The following is a 17,088-nucleotide window of genomic DNA, read 5'->3' on the forward strand; positions in this document are numbered from 1 at the left end:
TTAATGTAAGACTGTGGCAGATTGTAAAGAAAACCAGAATTGGAACAATGGTCCAATTCCCAAAATAATCCCCAATCCCCAAAATAATCCAGTTTTACAATCGCTGGAATGCAATATTCCCTGCTGACGCTGGAATAACAAATCGTAAAACTGCAAGACTGCACCAAATGTTCATTTACAAACATTTCTGATGTGAAAACCTAGAACATAAGAAAAGCCTGCCAGAGCCCGTCTAGTCCATCATCCTGTTCTCACATTGACCAACCAGATACCTGTGAGAAACCTACAAGCAGGAACTGAGCACAAGAGCAGTCTACCCCTTCTGAGGTTTCCAGAAACTGGAATTCATGATGATATTGCCTGTGAATTTTTTCAGCTTAGCCCAATATTTTTCTGACCATTCACACTTCTCATGTCTATTTGTATTGGTTATCTCCCAAGTGTTTTGTTGCCAATTCTAGATTTTGTTGCCAATCCTACTTCATTTCACGATCTTAGCCAATGAGGACTTGCACACAGAACATCAGAATAACATGGTACCACAAAGTCAGACTACCTGATGATCTAGAAGGGAGGCCAACATAAGCAAGTGCAATGCTGTAAATGGGCACTGGAAAGTGAAAGTGAAAGTAAGCTTGTTCCTGTTGCCCCAACTGATCAATATGACATTCTGTGGTTAACCAAACTGTGTAATTTACTTGTCTTGGTACCAGGCAATTGTGATCCTTCTTTCACACTCCATTAAGAGTGGAGGAAATGAGTCGGTCTTTAGTGAAACTATCCTGCAGCCAAATCTATTGTTATACTATGCTTCTTCTGATCTGCACCACCCCAGATAAACCACTGAAGGGTGTTGTCATGGTGCAGAAGGGTTTCCTGAAATCATTCCCCCATTGGGATTCATCTCTGTTTCAGCAACCACTGAGGGTTACATAAGTGTTAAAAGGATTTTAGAGATCACACATGGCACACCGAGGGTTGTATTCCATGTTGGTTCAATTCAGGATAGACCCACTAAAATTAATGGTCTGTATTCCAATGGGCCTACACTGTGTAGAACACAGTTGGATACAGTCCTGATTTCCCAATGCTCCTCTTGCATTAAGTCATAAGAAAACACTGCACAGAAAAACAATTCTCTTTTTGAAATCATATACCTCTGTATCAGTCTTTCCCAACCTGGAGCCCTCCATAAGTTTTGAACTCCAACCCCCTCAGCCTCTGCCAGCATGTAGTCCAAAACATATTGGGGATGGCTTTCTTTACCCTCTTGTAGAGCTTACTCCCTGTCTTGATGCAATTGTTTTGTGAATATCTCTAGCAGACACACACCAGCCAATTATAGATGCATTCTGGGAAAACAAAGATGGTGGAAGCTGCAGCAGCCACTGGTAACTTTCTGCTGAGCATTGGGCTGAATGCAGAGAAGGGTGGCAGTGGTCAGCTTGGTCCTTGGCATTCAGCAACATAATATGCAGCAGGCACCTCTATCTTTCTTTCCCTTGAGGGTCCACTAGGTTGGGGGGCACAGCTTATTTCCCAGAGCCCCCACACCTCAGAACTGGCTTGTGATATCAGGACATAGCTGTCAATGTTTCCCTTTTTTTAAGGGAAATTCCCTTATTCCGAATAAGGTTCCTCACAAGAAAAGGGAAACGTTGACAGCTATGTATCAGGACATGCTATCACAGCAGGGGTAGAGAAGACTTAACAGAGGGTTGACTTTTGTCAAGGATATCTAGAAAACATTTCAGAGACAAAATGATTGCCATTTATTATACCTGACAGCTTCAGAACAAGGGGGAACTATCATCACTGAGGCCCAGCACTACAGATTGAATAAGCCAACAGTAAATGAATCTCCCTCCACTGATTGCATCAAGGTTCACTCTAAGGCAAATACTGTTAATTTCCAGGTGCTGTAGAAACCCAGACTAATAAATGATGATGTTCGACTCCACTGATCAATGAGTGCAAGGAGAAAGACTGTTTTATTTTTAAAATGTGCAGCCTGCAAGCAAAATGCTATAAATCAACCACCTCAGCTCTGAGGCCTCTCTAACTGAACTAACTTGTTGAAAAATTATTCCTAAAGTTTCCAATAAGTAACTCTTGCCTGTTTTGTAAAACAAGTCATCATTTACAACATGAGCCTGTGTGGTCCAGTGGAAAATTTGTTGCAAGTAGCTTCATGTCCTTGCAAAGCAACAGTGCCTTGAGCAAAAGAACTGTCTCTCAGCCTATTTGGTACAAGAGAGGACCAGTCTTTGTAAATGTACTTGGTCCTCACCGACCTAAATAGATGGGTTCATATAAAGCACAACAACTTAAGAACAAAGTGAGACCTTACTCCACAGTCTTTTCAAAAGGAAGATTTGTATCGAGTTAATATGTGAGAATTCTATGCTACAATATGTCAATTTCAAAACACTTAACTATACAATTTTGTCTATATAATGGGAAAGGATTAATTGTTGATAAACACAAAGGATTGGGGGGGGGGGAATCTAAATAAATAATCCAGTAGTCTAAACATAACAATTCACTATGAAATACAGCCCTTATTGAGAATCAATAGCACATAGGCGCATAAGTGGTCTTGGAAAAAGGATTATGTGTGGATGCGGCCCTCATTTATCAGATTGCATCAAGCCCACTAGCTGATGGAACGCTTTAAAAACAGAGAGTTCAGATTTATGCCTCAAGAGAAGGCAAAATTATTTCTCTCTCACAGATCATTTTGTTAAAGTCCTAAAAAATGAAAATAAGTCAATAAGACTCTCATGCTAAACATGTTTAGGATCCTGAACATGTTTAGGATGAAAGACTTGCATGGTTAATTTCCATTTCTGATGCTGCTGTTAAAACAATTCAAGCCAGTGGCCCAGTCTGAATAGCAGGTCAGCCACAAACCACGGCTTTTTAAATAAAATAAATATAATAGCTAATTATCTATCCAAATTGTTATCAGGTATGGTCTTTCAACAGGGCCATATGCATATTATAAACTATGCATGAAGCGTATGTTATAAAGTGCACATGAATCTTTTGTTGTTTGTATAATAACACTGGTGACCTACCGTCTGTTTGAGATTTGCTGAGGAAGATTGTGCTGGCCCGTGGATGATCTGATGGGTTGAACTCCATGTTCAGATCTTGAAAGAAAAGAGAGATAACGTTAAAATAATGCCCCATGTGAGTCCATATTTAAGTAACTTTGGCCTTGAGACCCTACACCCACAGCCAATTCTTTTGAAAGAGCTGAGTCTATTCAGATATATTTTCAAGCAGAATTTGTAGATGCAAAAATCAGTTGTACTGCAGCATAAACATGTATTGTGCAAATCGTTCATACAAGGACACCAACTACTGTCAGATCATTTTCAGATGTGGAACTGACAGCTGGCAAGATCCAACATACTGCCCTCCCACTGTTCTGATGCCTAGCACATAATATACCCACTTCACTAACAGAGAGGAATAATATTATTAATCTTTGTTTCACCAAATCCCATAATGAGTGGCTGTTGTTTTTTCCTGGTTAGCCTGAGTTAAGAGATACAGCAACCTAGGAAGGTCCTTTTACTGAGTCAAGACCACCAGGTCCATGTGGCTCTGTATTGTCAACACTGTCTTGAGATGTGGAAGATTGAACACGGGAGCTTCTGCATAGAACACAGACACCCTGCCCTGAGCTACAGCCCTTTCCCCAAAATTCTCTTATTTGCATTACCAACTCAAGAGTAATGGCCAAAGCAGGATGAGATGCATTGGGACTAAAACAGCCTGAAAACCATGGAATTGATTATCGCACATTTTTATGAGTGTACCTCTACCCACCCACTGCAGTAGACTTAAACTGCTGTAAATAATGATGTGGCACTGAGTGACTGTTAGCTGGGTGATTGCTAAATGCAATGCGATTGCTAAAGAAGGGTAACTCCTTCCAAGTTTAAAAATAGGTAAACACATTAAACCTAGCATATGTGGGCAAAAAAGGGTGCATTTCCACTTCATATGTATGAGGAACACACACAGGAGAGGAGAAAGAATAAGGGTGGTTTTCATTTCCAATCTAGTCACACAGCAGCCAAGTCAATGAAGGTTCCCCAGCTACCTCCCACCAGCTTAATGGCTGACTTGTAGCTAAGTATTAAGATAAAGGTAAAGGAACCCCTGACCATTAGGTCCAGTCACGGATGACTGGGGTTGCAGCGCTCATCTCACTTTACTGGCCAAGGGAGCCGGAGTACAGCTTCTGGGTCATGCGGCCAGCATGACTAAGCCGCTTCTGGCGAACCAGAGCAGCACACAGAAATGCCATTTACCTTCCCTATTTATCTACTTGCACTCTGACGTGCTTTCGAACTGCTAGGTTGGCAGGATCAGGGACCGAGCAACGGGAGCTCACCCCGTTGCAGGGATTCGAACCGCCAACCTTCTGATCGGCAAGCCCTAGGCTCTGTGGTATTAAAGGCGGACCCATTCTGAATACCCCCACTATTATGGTAAGAATCAAAGCCGTTGAGAATCTCAGTTTACTCCCTCTACAGCAGCAAGCTGTTGAGTTCCGTGTAATCCATGCTGCTTAACAGGCCTGAACTATAAATAATGAGGGACACATGGCTGCTGACCCACATCTCCCCAGTAATATATAGTGGAAGAAGGCTTGTGACCCAACATCATCCCACTTAGCATTTCCCTGACCCTTTTCCACTTCACTGGTTGCCATTTACAAGAGGTAAGCAAATGCTGAGGTCGTCAACGCCACATCACATAATTTATTTTGCCAGCCACGACTTACGGTGGATTCACACAAGCATGCAGAAATAATACCTGCTACTAGCCTGCTCTGGACTGTACCACTTTATACTGCGTGGGGGCGGGGTTTACATGTCTGAATGCTTCTCCATGTAAAAGACTCACTGCATGGGGAGAATGGGATATTATCCCAGTTTTCTCCTTGAGAGGTCCACAAGGAAGAATTGGGAGATGAATTGGAAGTGACGGGGATTCGCCAACTTGGGCAGGCATGAACACCCAATTTACTTGCTGGATGATTCTCTAAATGATACAGGACGTCTTCATACATTATGTTTTCATGAGCGCACCTAAAAAGAGAAGCGTGTGACTTAGCGTGTGACTTTGGCAAATGAGTGTTTTCGAACACAGGTGTCCCTATGGTCCCCAGGAAGTCAGGACTAGCTATAGTTCCCTGTTGAATGTACACTTAGCAGCAAATGCAGGGCAATGTGAGAAAATGGTCCTCTCATTTGTGCTGTCCATTAGGGTGATCTGCAAACTAACTGGGGAGGAAGGGACCAGTCTGATCTGTTCTTTCATAGCAGAAGTCAGCCTGAGAATTTTATTTCAAAGCACGGGCATGCACATTATCTCCTGATGTTAAAGGTACAGGAAAAGGGATAGATGGGGAAAAGTTGGCAAGGCAAGGATGGCAATCATGATGTAAACAGCTGTAAATCACCTTATTATATGGTTTAGGCGCACAAATCAAACTGCCAGGCATTTCCTTAAGTTCATGCCAAAGGTCAAAACAGGAGCCATTTATCTTGTTTGGAAAAAGGTGACATGAGATTGTGCCTATTAAAAATGCACTATACTTTCAGGGAAATGTAGTCAGGCAAACTTTCCAATCAGAGGTCAGTGACCAAAGCAGAAAACTTGCAGGCCACCCAGTATATTTGGTACTCACTCAGTCCAGTTCTATATACCGTATTTTTCGCTCTTTAAGACGCACCAGACCACAAGACGCACCTAGTTTTTGGCGGAGGAAAACAAGAAAAAAAATATTCTGAATCTCAGAAGCCAGAACAGCAAGAGGGATCGCTGCGCAGTGAAAGCAGCAATCCCTCTTGCTGTTGTGGCTTCTGGGATAGCTGCGCAGCCTGCATTCGCTCCATAAGACCCACACACATTTCCCCTTACTTTTTAAGAGGGAAAAAGTGAGTCTTATAGAGCAAAAAATACGGTATACTCTGATCCCCTCTTGGTGGCGCATTAGTAAATGTGACATATTAGTAAATAAGCTTGTTATGTATTCTTCCAAATTTTCTCAATCCCTCACTTAAGGGACGCAAGGTTTTAAAAACAGTGACCAGAAAAATAATTATGCAAGGGAGGTGGAATGAAAAAGTGAAAGCCTACTGGCATCATTTTAAAGAAAAAGAGAGAAATTCCTTAAACTCATTAGTGCACAGGAAGGAGACAGGCACAAAAAGAATGAAGGCCAGGTATCCTAGCAACTAGCTGCTTCTGAAGAATTCTCATCACAGCTTCCCTGGGTGTGCAATAGGAAACACTAGTGATTGCTGCCTGGTTTTATCACAAATGTTACATAAACAAGCTTAAGAAACAAGAATGCACACAGACACTTTGGAGGGAAAGTTCAGACTTATTTTCTGATACTTTCACATGGGCCAGGCTTGCACTCAACTCCTGTTAACAAACGAAGCACTTTCAAGCAGAAAGCAGGAATGCCACTTCAAGTTTCCATGAACAGGAAAGGGGTGGAGGTTCATCTTCCGGCTCAAAAGCCTGTCCTTTGATATAGTCATGACTCAGGTACAAAGATCACAATGCATTTTAAGAGCTCTTGCTGAGTTTATATTTTTATATATTATAACCAGAGATTCAAAGCTACTCCTGAGGAATAATCTAATGTGATCTGACTCATGATGTGCTTTTCCTAAATAATTGGAAGAGCAGAAACCATAATTTGCATTAAATCCTGATGCCAACTATTACAGTGGTACCTCGGGTTACATACGCTTCAGGTTACATACACTTCAGGTTACAGATTCCACTAACCCAGAAATAGTACCTCGGGTTAAGAACTTTGCTTCAGGATGAGAACAGAAATCGCGCAGCGGCGGCGCAGCAGCAGCAGGAGGCCCCATTAGCTAAAGTGGTGCTTCAGGTTAAGAACAGTTTCAGGTTAAGAACGGACATCCAGAACGAATTAAGTACTTAACCTGAGGTACCACTGTATATTATTGTTTATCGCTTTCCACGCACATCTCAAGGAGATGTACCAAATGCAATAAAACAGCTAAAAAAACCCTCAACAGACAAAGTAACAGCAGCAGATAAATTTAAAAAACAGCAACCACCAAGTAGTTACCCTTGGCTAAGAACTATTCATCCAACTTGGAAGGGTTATTGGGACCAAAAAAGATCTTCAATTGTTTAGGGAAAGTGCAGATAATGGGTGCCTGCTGTATCTCAACAGGAATACTCTTCCACAGAACAAGGGCAGCCACGCTAGAAGCCATGCTCTGAGTTACTGTAGAGAGAGCTCCTGAGATCTTTGGAACCTGCACCTTAGAGCAGTGTTGCTCCAGCTGTTGCTGGACTACAACTTCCATCATCTCTAGCTAGCAGGATGATGGGAGTTGTAGTCTGTCAACAGCTGGAGACCCCAGTTTGAGAAACAGTGCCCTAGAAGATCTGTAGGAATGGAGGCGATTTTTCTGATATTTGGGGACTAAGTATTTGGGGCTTTAAAGATCCCACAACTCTCTGGCTCAACTCAGCTACCTACAGCTCACCCTGACATTATGAGCAAACTCTGACCTACACCTATCGCCCTAATTTGGTTATCAAGCAGGGATTCAGTCAGTTCATCGCTACCTGTCTGTGGTCATGCAGAAGCAGTGGCAGGAGGATGAAAGACTTCCTTGTTGGAGTGGTTGACCACCAACAGCCCAGAGCAGGTAAGGTAATACCCCCCAACTGCAAATCAGAGGTGGGGAACCTCTTTTCTTCCAGATGTTTTGGGCTATAATTCCCATCATCCCTAACCATTGGCCACAATGGCTGAGGTTGATGGGACTTGAAGCCTAACAAAATCTGGAGGGCCAAAGATTACTCATCAATGCTAAAAAGTACTTCTAGAAAGTATTGCTCACCAGTCCTAGCAACTAGTAGACTCTTTACTACAGACTTTGCCCTTTCCTCAACTTGGTATGCCATGTGCACATGACAGCATTCTGTACCCAAGAACGAATCCATGACACTTTTCTGGAAGTGATTTTTAAATTCTATTTTTGTACGCTTCTTGTTCCAGCACATATTCTCAAATTGTCTCCCTAGATTTCTACAGCCTAAACAAATACCAGCTGGAGTTATATAATCCTTTGCTCACTCCTCTCAGCAGCAATCAAAATTCTATTCTTGCAGACAGCCTATGCATGCCTCTCAGCAGGAATAAAAAATGGTGCACATACATTCTGTGCTGATAATGCCTTCAATGAGTTCCTTGCTATGGATACTGCTTGAGATGAAGTTCCTGGACTAAATAGACCAACGGGTCACACCTAGATAGTGTTGGCTCCAAATTTTGGGGAGTCCTTGGGCAAGACACCCTTAGTTGGCCCTTATAATATAATGATAATAATAATTTATTATTTATACCCCACCCATCTGGCTGGGTTTCCCTAGCCACTCTGGGCAGCTCCCAACAGAATACTAAAAACACAATAAAACATCAAACATTACAAACTTTCCTAAACAGGGCTGCTTTCAGATGCCTTATAAAAGTCAGATATTTGTTTATTTCCTTGACATCTGATGGGAGGGCGTTCCACAGGGCAGGTGCCACTACTGAGAAGGCCCTCTGCCTGGTTCCCTATAACCTCACTTCTTGCAATGAGGGAACCACCAGAAGGCCCTCGGAGCTGGACCTCAGTGTCTGGGCTGAACGATGGGGGTGGAGACGTCTTCTGTCAGAGTTGCTTCCTTCCCCCCGCCCCCCCCATAGTCACTCACAGCTCATTCATTTGCTCCATCTCAATCTGCACCATTGTCCAGAACGAGAAGACAAGGAAACAGAGGCTCCCTCTCCTTGTTTTTGTTCTCAGAGTTTGAAGATGGCAGATGAACAGGCACCAGTAGCAATGGCAAGGAGAGGAGCCAGGGAGTCAGCAGTGTGACCCCTGCTAGTGTGTGCACGTCACAGCAGACACCTGACAATGCCAGTAGTTCCTGGTGCAATCAGTACAATGAAAATGAGATTTTGCACTCCTGCTCTAAATGTGGACTAACTTTGAAAACTGCCCAAAACTTCAGCATAGATGGTGGTGGTGATTAAAATTTCTATACAGTTGTACCTCAAACGCCTTGGCTCCCGAAAAAATCAGCTCCCAAAAGATCGAAACCCAGGAGTGTGCGTTCCAGTTTCTAAACGATTCTTGGAAGCTGAATATCTGGCGAGGTTTCCACGGCTTCCAATTGGCTGCAGGACATTCCTGCAGCCAATCGGAAGCCACACCTTGGTTTTCGAACAGTTCGGGAGTCAAACAGACTCCCGGAACACATTCTGTTCAAGAACCAAGGCACGACTGTACCACCCTTCATCTGAGGATTACAGGTATAAAAACACAAAAACCCATAAAATAATTACAAACAAAAACAATTAACCCCCCACTGCTTAAAAGGCCATTTGCTGTTGTTTAGTCGTTTAGTCGTGTCCGACTCTTCATGACCCCATGGACCAGAGCATGCCAGGCACTCCTGTCTTCCACTGCCTCCCACAGTTTGGTCAAACTCACGCTGGTAGCTTCGAGAACACTGTCCAACCATCTCGTCCTCTGTCGTCCCCTTCTCCTTGTGCCCTCAATCTTTCCCAACATCAGGGTCTTTTCCAGGGAGTCTTCTCTTCTCATGAGGTGGTCAAAGTATTGCAGCCTCAGCTTCAGGATCTGTCCTCCTAGTGAGCCATAGCTTTTTTAATTAGCCAAAGGACACAGAGTTGCCTGCCCTTTCAGGAGCCTGATAAAAACTTAAAATAAGCCAGCTGTTGTTGCATTCTTACACACACAACCACACTCACACTGACCCCTGCATTTGATTCTGAGAAACTCTGTTGAAGGAAGTCCCTCTGGTCTAACCATATAGGCATTGGCATCACTTATAAAGTTCTCTTAGAACACCCTGAAAGAGGCGAGCAAGACTGACTAATAGCACCTCTTCATTTCTAATTTCAGCTGTTTGGCAGTGAAACCCCTTTGGAATAACAGCTGCTGCTGAGTACCAGCTTTTCACTCAAGTACAAATGATTTTTAAAATTTAAAAAAATTCATTGCATAAGGCAATAACTCAAGAAGAGGAGAGCACAATGAAAAACAGGTGCTTGCCAGTTGCTTTTCTGTTCTAGTGAAAGGAGGAAGACCAAGTCTCCCAGGGAAGAATGTCAGGTCAACTATTCTGAGAAAAGGGAAGAACCTATCATTGTGATTGCTTTATGTCAAGGCGGATATGCTCTGCTCCTGAAAATGTTCACATGTCAAAGGGAAAACTGAGCAGCAATTTGGTAACCAAAAACTCCCCTGCATATATATTAGGCGAACTGACAAGAGAGGGAGGGAAGCATTTTTATGGCTGCTGAATACGTGACAGTCCAATGACGACAAAATTACCAGGGAGGTTAATTCCACCCTCTAATGGAATAAGGTGAAACTTATCATTTCATGCTGCTCCTGGAGAACACATTGCCTTGATTCTGTGACCTCATTAAGTGAATGAACGTAAATCTTGCTGAGCCCAGCGTTATCCTCTGTTATTAAAAAAGAAAAATCTTTCTTTACCATTATTTCATTCATATTTTTTTCTGTTTCTTACAGAGGTTGACAGTGCAAGTTTAAGATTATGTTCAGGTACAGGCGTATGCAAAGGACAACGCAGGGAAAATAAAGGCATTTCTTGCTTGAAGAAGCAATCAGCATTGCATTATGGTTGCTTTCAGAATGTAATTAAAGAGCTGGAACTGCACACACAAACACAAATACTCTTCTAAAATAAGACACATTATCAGAGTTGTGTGAGCGCTGCCCTAGATAGATAATTGATGATAGATAGATAGATAGATAGATAGATGATAGATAGATAGATAGATAGATAGATAGATAGATAGATGATAGACAGACAGACAGACAGACAGATAGATAGATAGATAGATAGATAGATAGATGATAGACAGATAGATAGATAGATGGATGATAGATAAGACAGACACACACACACACAGAGAGAGAGAGAGAGAGAGAGAGAGATTTTCATCCAACAGAACTGCCTAGGCAGTTCCTTTCTCCCCTTCTCATGACCTGCAGTAGCAGAACAAACAGCATTTGCCAAAAGTTCTTAGAAGTAGCAGCAAAGAGCCAGAGAATTAAGGGTCACATTAAGGGTAATCACACATTACTGAACAGCAAATCTGGACTTGCCACGAAGTATACAATCAGTGGTAGCTGAAGCCAATCACAACTCTCTAACAAGGGTACTTGTTCACTGTTCTGTATTCATACTTTTTAATAACATTTTTTATTGATTTTTCAAATTTTTATCACATTTGCAACAATTCTAAGAAAAACCCAGCAACGTTAGTAACAGCAATGTAATTCAGAGCAGGGTGACATTCATAAGTCCAAAAGATCTCTCTCCACATGTTGTTTAGGAACATTGCAATGTGTGAAGCAGCCTTTCAGCTCAACCAAATAGTCAATTTATATCATGTTTTCCCCAAACCATTTCATGTTCTGAAGTCCACCATACCTTTAAAGCACATTTACACCACTTTAACAGTTATGAGTTTCCCTCCAAGAGTGCTGGGAACTAGTTTACCACTCAAAGACCTAAAATTCCCAGCATGCGTAACAAACTACAGATCCCATGATCCTTTGGAGGGAAACATGTGCTTTAAAATGTATGGTGTGAATGTGACCAAAGTGTTGAAAGAGGGGTGTTTTTCTTTTGTTAATACACAGAACTGTATTATATCCCTCCTTCTTTTGCTTTAAAAGATGCTTATCTGCTTTACACCATCTTCATTTTCCAGCACATTGAGAAGACTCAAGCATTCATTTTATGAGCTACAAGGACTCATTAAGCCCTTTGTTTTTGAAAAATTCTATCGAATCCCTGAAAGTCTTAAATCGACTTCCTTTGTGTATAGAATTGGAGGGGTGTGTGCAACTCATAATGATGGTGACCCATTTATTATGCCTAGTTACAGAGTACAAACCGAAAAACAAACCTTGTTCAGATTACTTTGAACCTTTTCACTCGGAAAATAATTAGAAGCTACTTGCATGGTGAAATCTGAGATTTCAAGGATAACACAGCTGCTTCTTTAATATGCAGAATTATAATTTGCAATTTTTTCTGCAGAAGACAAAGGAGGGGGCTTGGTAAAGGACAAATGCCACCCCTCCCATCCCGTTTCCCCACCCCTTCCAAAAAATACATGCACATGGCAACAAGACGAAAATTACCAGGCTAGCAATTGACAGTATTAAAGCAGCTTTCCAAAAACATCACCATCTAAGGCGACAAAATGAGACAGAGGAGAATGTGTGGGAAAGGAAGCCCCTCTCTTGACAAACAGTATCTAAATAATTTATTGCACATAGTTTTATGTCAAGGAGATAGTACAACAACCTCCAGATAAAAAAGGGAATAGGAGAACTGAAGCTGTACACATTTATTTGACACGCCGTTATGCGCAGTCCCCCCAAAGCCTTTGAAGGCCTCTTCCCACATTTCTTTTAAGTATACACCTAGAAATGTAACATGTGAATGCAATGAATGTGTTTTTAAGAAGCATATGTATCATACAGGTTTGCCCGATGTCTCTCCAGAGGTACATCTTATGGCAGACCTGACTTTATTGCCATATAGTAATGTAACGTTGCTCTAAGGGCATTTTCATACATGACACTAAGGCCACTTCCTGATGGTTACAATTTTGCAGGTGGGGTTTGGTTACACAATTAATGTGGATTTGGGGCTCTCCCACCCCCCACCCCACTGCAATGGGAAAGTGTGGGCTAACAACTGATTGATGATAAAGGACTCATCTGACCTCTGGACACCCTTACCTAGCAGGTCATTTTATTGGCCACAGCAGTGGACTACACCTGAGTATACCATGATTCTACTGACAGGTCTGTTGCAGAGCACCAGCAGCCAGCAGCAAAGATGTCAACATATCCCAGTGAAATAAATGTTGATTTGATGGATCTATTATTCCTAGCACAGCAAGCAAAGGAGCTGGACCTACTGTTATATTACAAATTAATCCGATTTCTTTGAAGGCCGATGATCAAAGGCAGTCCTCGTTACTAGAATATGCCAATAGGAAGCTCACAAGCAGAACCTGAGCACAACAGCATTCCCCCCCCCCACTTGCAATGCTCAGCTGGTATTCAAAGGCAGACTGCCTCAAGCAGTGGCTAGTGGTCAATGATAGCTTCATCCTCTATGAAATTGCCTCATCCTCATTCAAAGGCACCCACATTGCTTGTTATTACTGCCTACATCTTCTGGGAGTGAATTCCATCATTAATTATGTGTAGGCTGAAGAAGAATTATCTTTTCCCCCCCTGTCCTGAATCTTCCACCATTCAGCTTCACTGGCCTGAGTGCTAGTATTAGGAAGCAGCCTATCCACTTTCTGCAGACCATGCAGAATGGCAGCTTCAAGAAGGCAAATTATTTTTTATTATTATTATTATTATTATTATTATTATTATTATTATTATTATTATTATTTTATTTATACCCCACCCATCTGGCTGGGTTTCCCCAGCCACTCTGGACAGCTTCCAACAGAATATTAAAATACAGTAATCTATTAAACATTAAAAGCTTCCCTAAACAGGGCTGCCTTCAGATGTCTTCTAAAAGTCTGGTAGTTGTTCTTCTCTTTGACATCTGGCGGGAAGGCGTTCCACAGGGCGGGTGCCACTACCAAAAAGGCCCTCTGCCTGGTTCCCTGTAACTTGGCTTCTCGCAGCAAGGGAACCGCCAGAAGGCCCTCAGCACTAGACTTCAGTGTCCGGGCAGAACGATGGGGGTGGAGATGCTCCTTCAGGTATATTGGATCGAGGCCGTTTAGGGCTTTAAAGGTCAGCACCAACACTTTGAATTGTGCTCAGAAATGTACGGAAATGAACTTCACGGAGGAGCACTCTGAACCACACTCTTCATTACACTGACTTCCTTTGGACACACAAGAAAGGGCTATCACGGCATGTTATACAGGCAACTCCCAATTCACGCAGGGGTTATGTTCCAAGTCATTGCGTGTTTAAGTGAAATCGTATATATCTGAAACACCATTGAAAAATCCCGCAGAAATATAAACTGCATAACACAGCACCCAGATTGGCTGGTACTGGCTGCCAGGGCATTAAGGCATCAGGGTTGAAAATTTCACAGTCATCTTATTTGTTTCTGGTTATAACTCAGAGTGCTTGCTCTGGTCTTCAAAACTCTATATAGCTTCTGGGACTTCCGGAGGCGGCGCAAAACCGTGATGGCGGACCTCTTCGAGCTCTGAAGAGGGGCACCGCAGAAAAGGGTTGCTCGCGACGGCGCAGCGGCAACCCATCAAGATAAACCACGGGCAGAGTGAGTCCGTGGCCGTGGGACCCGGCGGGCACCTGGAGCGACCCCGAAATCACAAAAGGAACCCCGTAAGGGGCTCCGGAGTGAAGGAGGGGGAGCGGTGCTGTGGGTTCATCGCTCTTTCTGCGGAGGCGAAGCCGCGCGGCTGTCACGGATGAGCGCTGACCTTTCTTCCAAGAAACATCGGGCTGAAACATCAAACCCGTGAGTAAGGACCTAAGACTTTACAAACTAAATCGGAAAATTTGGCTAAAAACGGGAGACGAGAAAGAGGAAGTCCGTCTTCCGACACTGCTTTCAAGATCAAAGCAGACGGTCTAAAGAGCGGAAAGCGCTGTGAACAGGGAAGCTTTGAAGCTTTAAATTGGGACTTTCGTGCACATTTGAATTTTATTTTTAAAGAATAAATACAGCATAAAATTGACCTGGAGCGGACACCCCAAGGGCAAGGGAAGACTCTTACCCCAAATTCCCGGGTGGCCGGGTAAAGTTGTTTAAACTGCGGAACTGTTGCAAGCTTCCAGATACTTTTGTAACTTTTGAGCTCATCTAGCTGAAGTGGATACAATTGCAGGCACCTTGCTGGAACTTTGTTATATGTTGAAAAGGGCTCTGCAGGACTCTTTTTTTTTTTTTAGCGTGCTGGAACTAATTTGCTTTTAAAATTGTTTTTAAAGTTGGAACAAAGAGACTTTAATTGTGGAAAGTTACCTTCTTCTTACTAAAACTTTGGTGGCACTCCCCCTAGAGGACATTGGGAATACAGAGGCCTGGGAAAGTTTTTTTTGTTTACCTTCTCTCAATAGACTGTTTTTAATTCTGGACTTGCCTTTCCCATGGGATTACAACACTTGACCTTGAACGTTGACTGATGAGTGGCACAGGAAAGACAAGAGCAGCCAAAGCTAAGGAAGCTAAGGAGAAAGAGAAAGCAAAAAAGCAAGCACAGCTTTTGCAAACAACTTTAACTCAGGGACGTAGATTATCAGTTCCAGCTGTGCTTGAGACACAAAAAGTAGAAACCGAAAAGCCTGAAAAATCTGAAGAGGAAGATATGGCAGCAGGAGGAGCTGAGGCAGTACTGAAACAAGTTTTGGAACAACTGTCAGCAATAAATCAAAAAATTGATAACCAATCAACAAAAATTGACCAAGCAACATCCTCGATTCAGAAATTGACAGATCAGGTTTCCCAACATACTCAAGCAATTGAAAAATTGCAAGGAGCAACAGAAGAGAATCGTAAACTGGCAGGGGAAGCCGTTCAAATTGCAACATCAGCTAAAAAAGAAGTCGAGGAAGTTAAAGCGGAAGTCAAGCCTCTTCATAAACAGATAGGGGACCAACAAACCTATCTCTCGTTGGTGGAATTGAAAAATCGCGAGACCAACCTTAGACTAAGGGCTGTCCCAGAAATTGAACAAGAAGATTTGAAAGGACTTTTGACAACAGAGTTTACAAAGTTCTGGGACTTAAAAGAAGAAATTGATTTTAAAATTGTATCGGCTTTTCGGTTGGGAAGATTAGTAAGAAAAGATAGATCCAGAGACTGCTTAATAGCTTTGAGATCAAGGGAGGAGAGAGACAAAATACTAGGCCTACACTTCAAAAACTCAATTGTGATACAAGAGAAAAGGGTGGAAATTTATCGAGATATTCCTAAACAGTTATTGGACTTGAGAGCCACCTACTCAGATTTGGCTAAGTTACTGAGACTCAACACAATTCCTTATAGGTGGGAGTTCCCACAAGGGCTATCATTCACTTACAAACAGAAGAAGGTTAAAATAAGATCACCAGAGGACTTACAAAAGTTCCAGCACGACCACGGAGAAGACCTCCAAAAAGAAGCAGCAGCTAATTGGCCTATACCCAACCCAGGCGGAGCAATACCTGCACCTTCGGAACCAGAGGAGAAAGAAGATACACCGCTCTAGGTGTAGCAGAATAGTTCAGGATGTCTCTGCGGCTACTCAGTTGGAATATAAATGGCGGAAATTCCCCGGAGAAAAGAAGGAGGTTATTTCACATATTGAAGAAAGAACAATTGGACATTATTTGCCTACAAGAAACCCATGTGACCAGGCTCCACAGGAAGGTTTTGGTAAATAAAAGATTAGGCCAAGAATTTATTTCGTCTGACAAAGTAAAGAAAAGAGGAGTGGTGATCTATGCTAAGGAGAGCCTGATACCCAAATTTCTATTTAAGGATGAACAAGGAAGAATTTTGGCAATTGAAATTCAAACCCAAGGAGAAAAAATATTGATATTAGGAATTTATGCCCCAAATGACGGGAAATCAGAATTTTTCAAGAAGCTGCATGAGACGTTGCTGGACTATCTGGACTATGCTAACATCATAATGATGGGAGATATGAATGGAGTGGTGTCTACACATATGGATAAGTCTTACAACCAAAACTTAACATCTGATGGCAGACTGCCCAAAACTTTTTTCGAACTGACTGACAATCTGGATTTGATCGACATATGGAGGACAAAGAACCCCCTAGGTAAAGAAGGAACTTTTTTCTCTGAGGCCCACCTGTCTTGGTCAAGGATCGACCAAATCTGGACCTCCAGGGGGCTGGCACCCAAGACTAAAAAGGTGGAAATCTGCCCAAAAACATGCTCCGACCACAACGCCTTGAAAATAGAACTTAGA

General features: G+C 42.5%; 1 protein-coding gene across 1 annotated transcript in view; it reads right to left on the reverse strand.

The window, feature by feature from the left end:
- CCNY (cyclin Y) overlaps positions 1–17,088 on the reverse strand; it is a 108,866-nt gene that overhangs the window by 36,297 nt on the left and 55,481 nt on the right. Inside the window, exon 2 of the mRNA XM_053409597.1 lies at positions 3,081–3,155. Within this exon, the coding sequence (XP_053265572.1) occupies positions 3,081–3,155 (75 nt within the window). The remainder of the gene's footprint in view (positions 1–3,080; positions 3,156–17,088) is intronic.

This window comes from Podarcis raffonei, chromosome 12 (genome assembly GCF_027172205.1).
Source record: "Podarcis raffonei isolate rPodRaf1 chromosome 12, rPodRaf1.pri, whole genome shotgun sequence".
NCBI classification, from domain to species: Eukaryota; Metazoa; Chordata; class Lepidosauria; order Squamata; family Lacertidae; genus Podarcis; species Podarcis raffonei.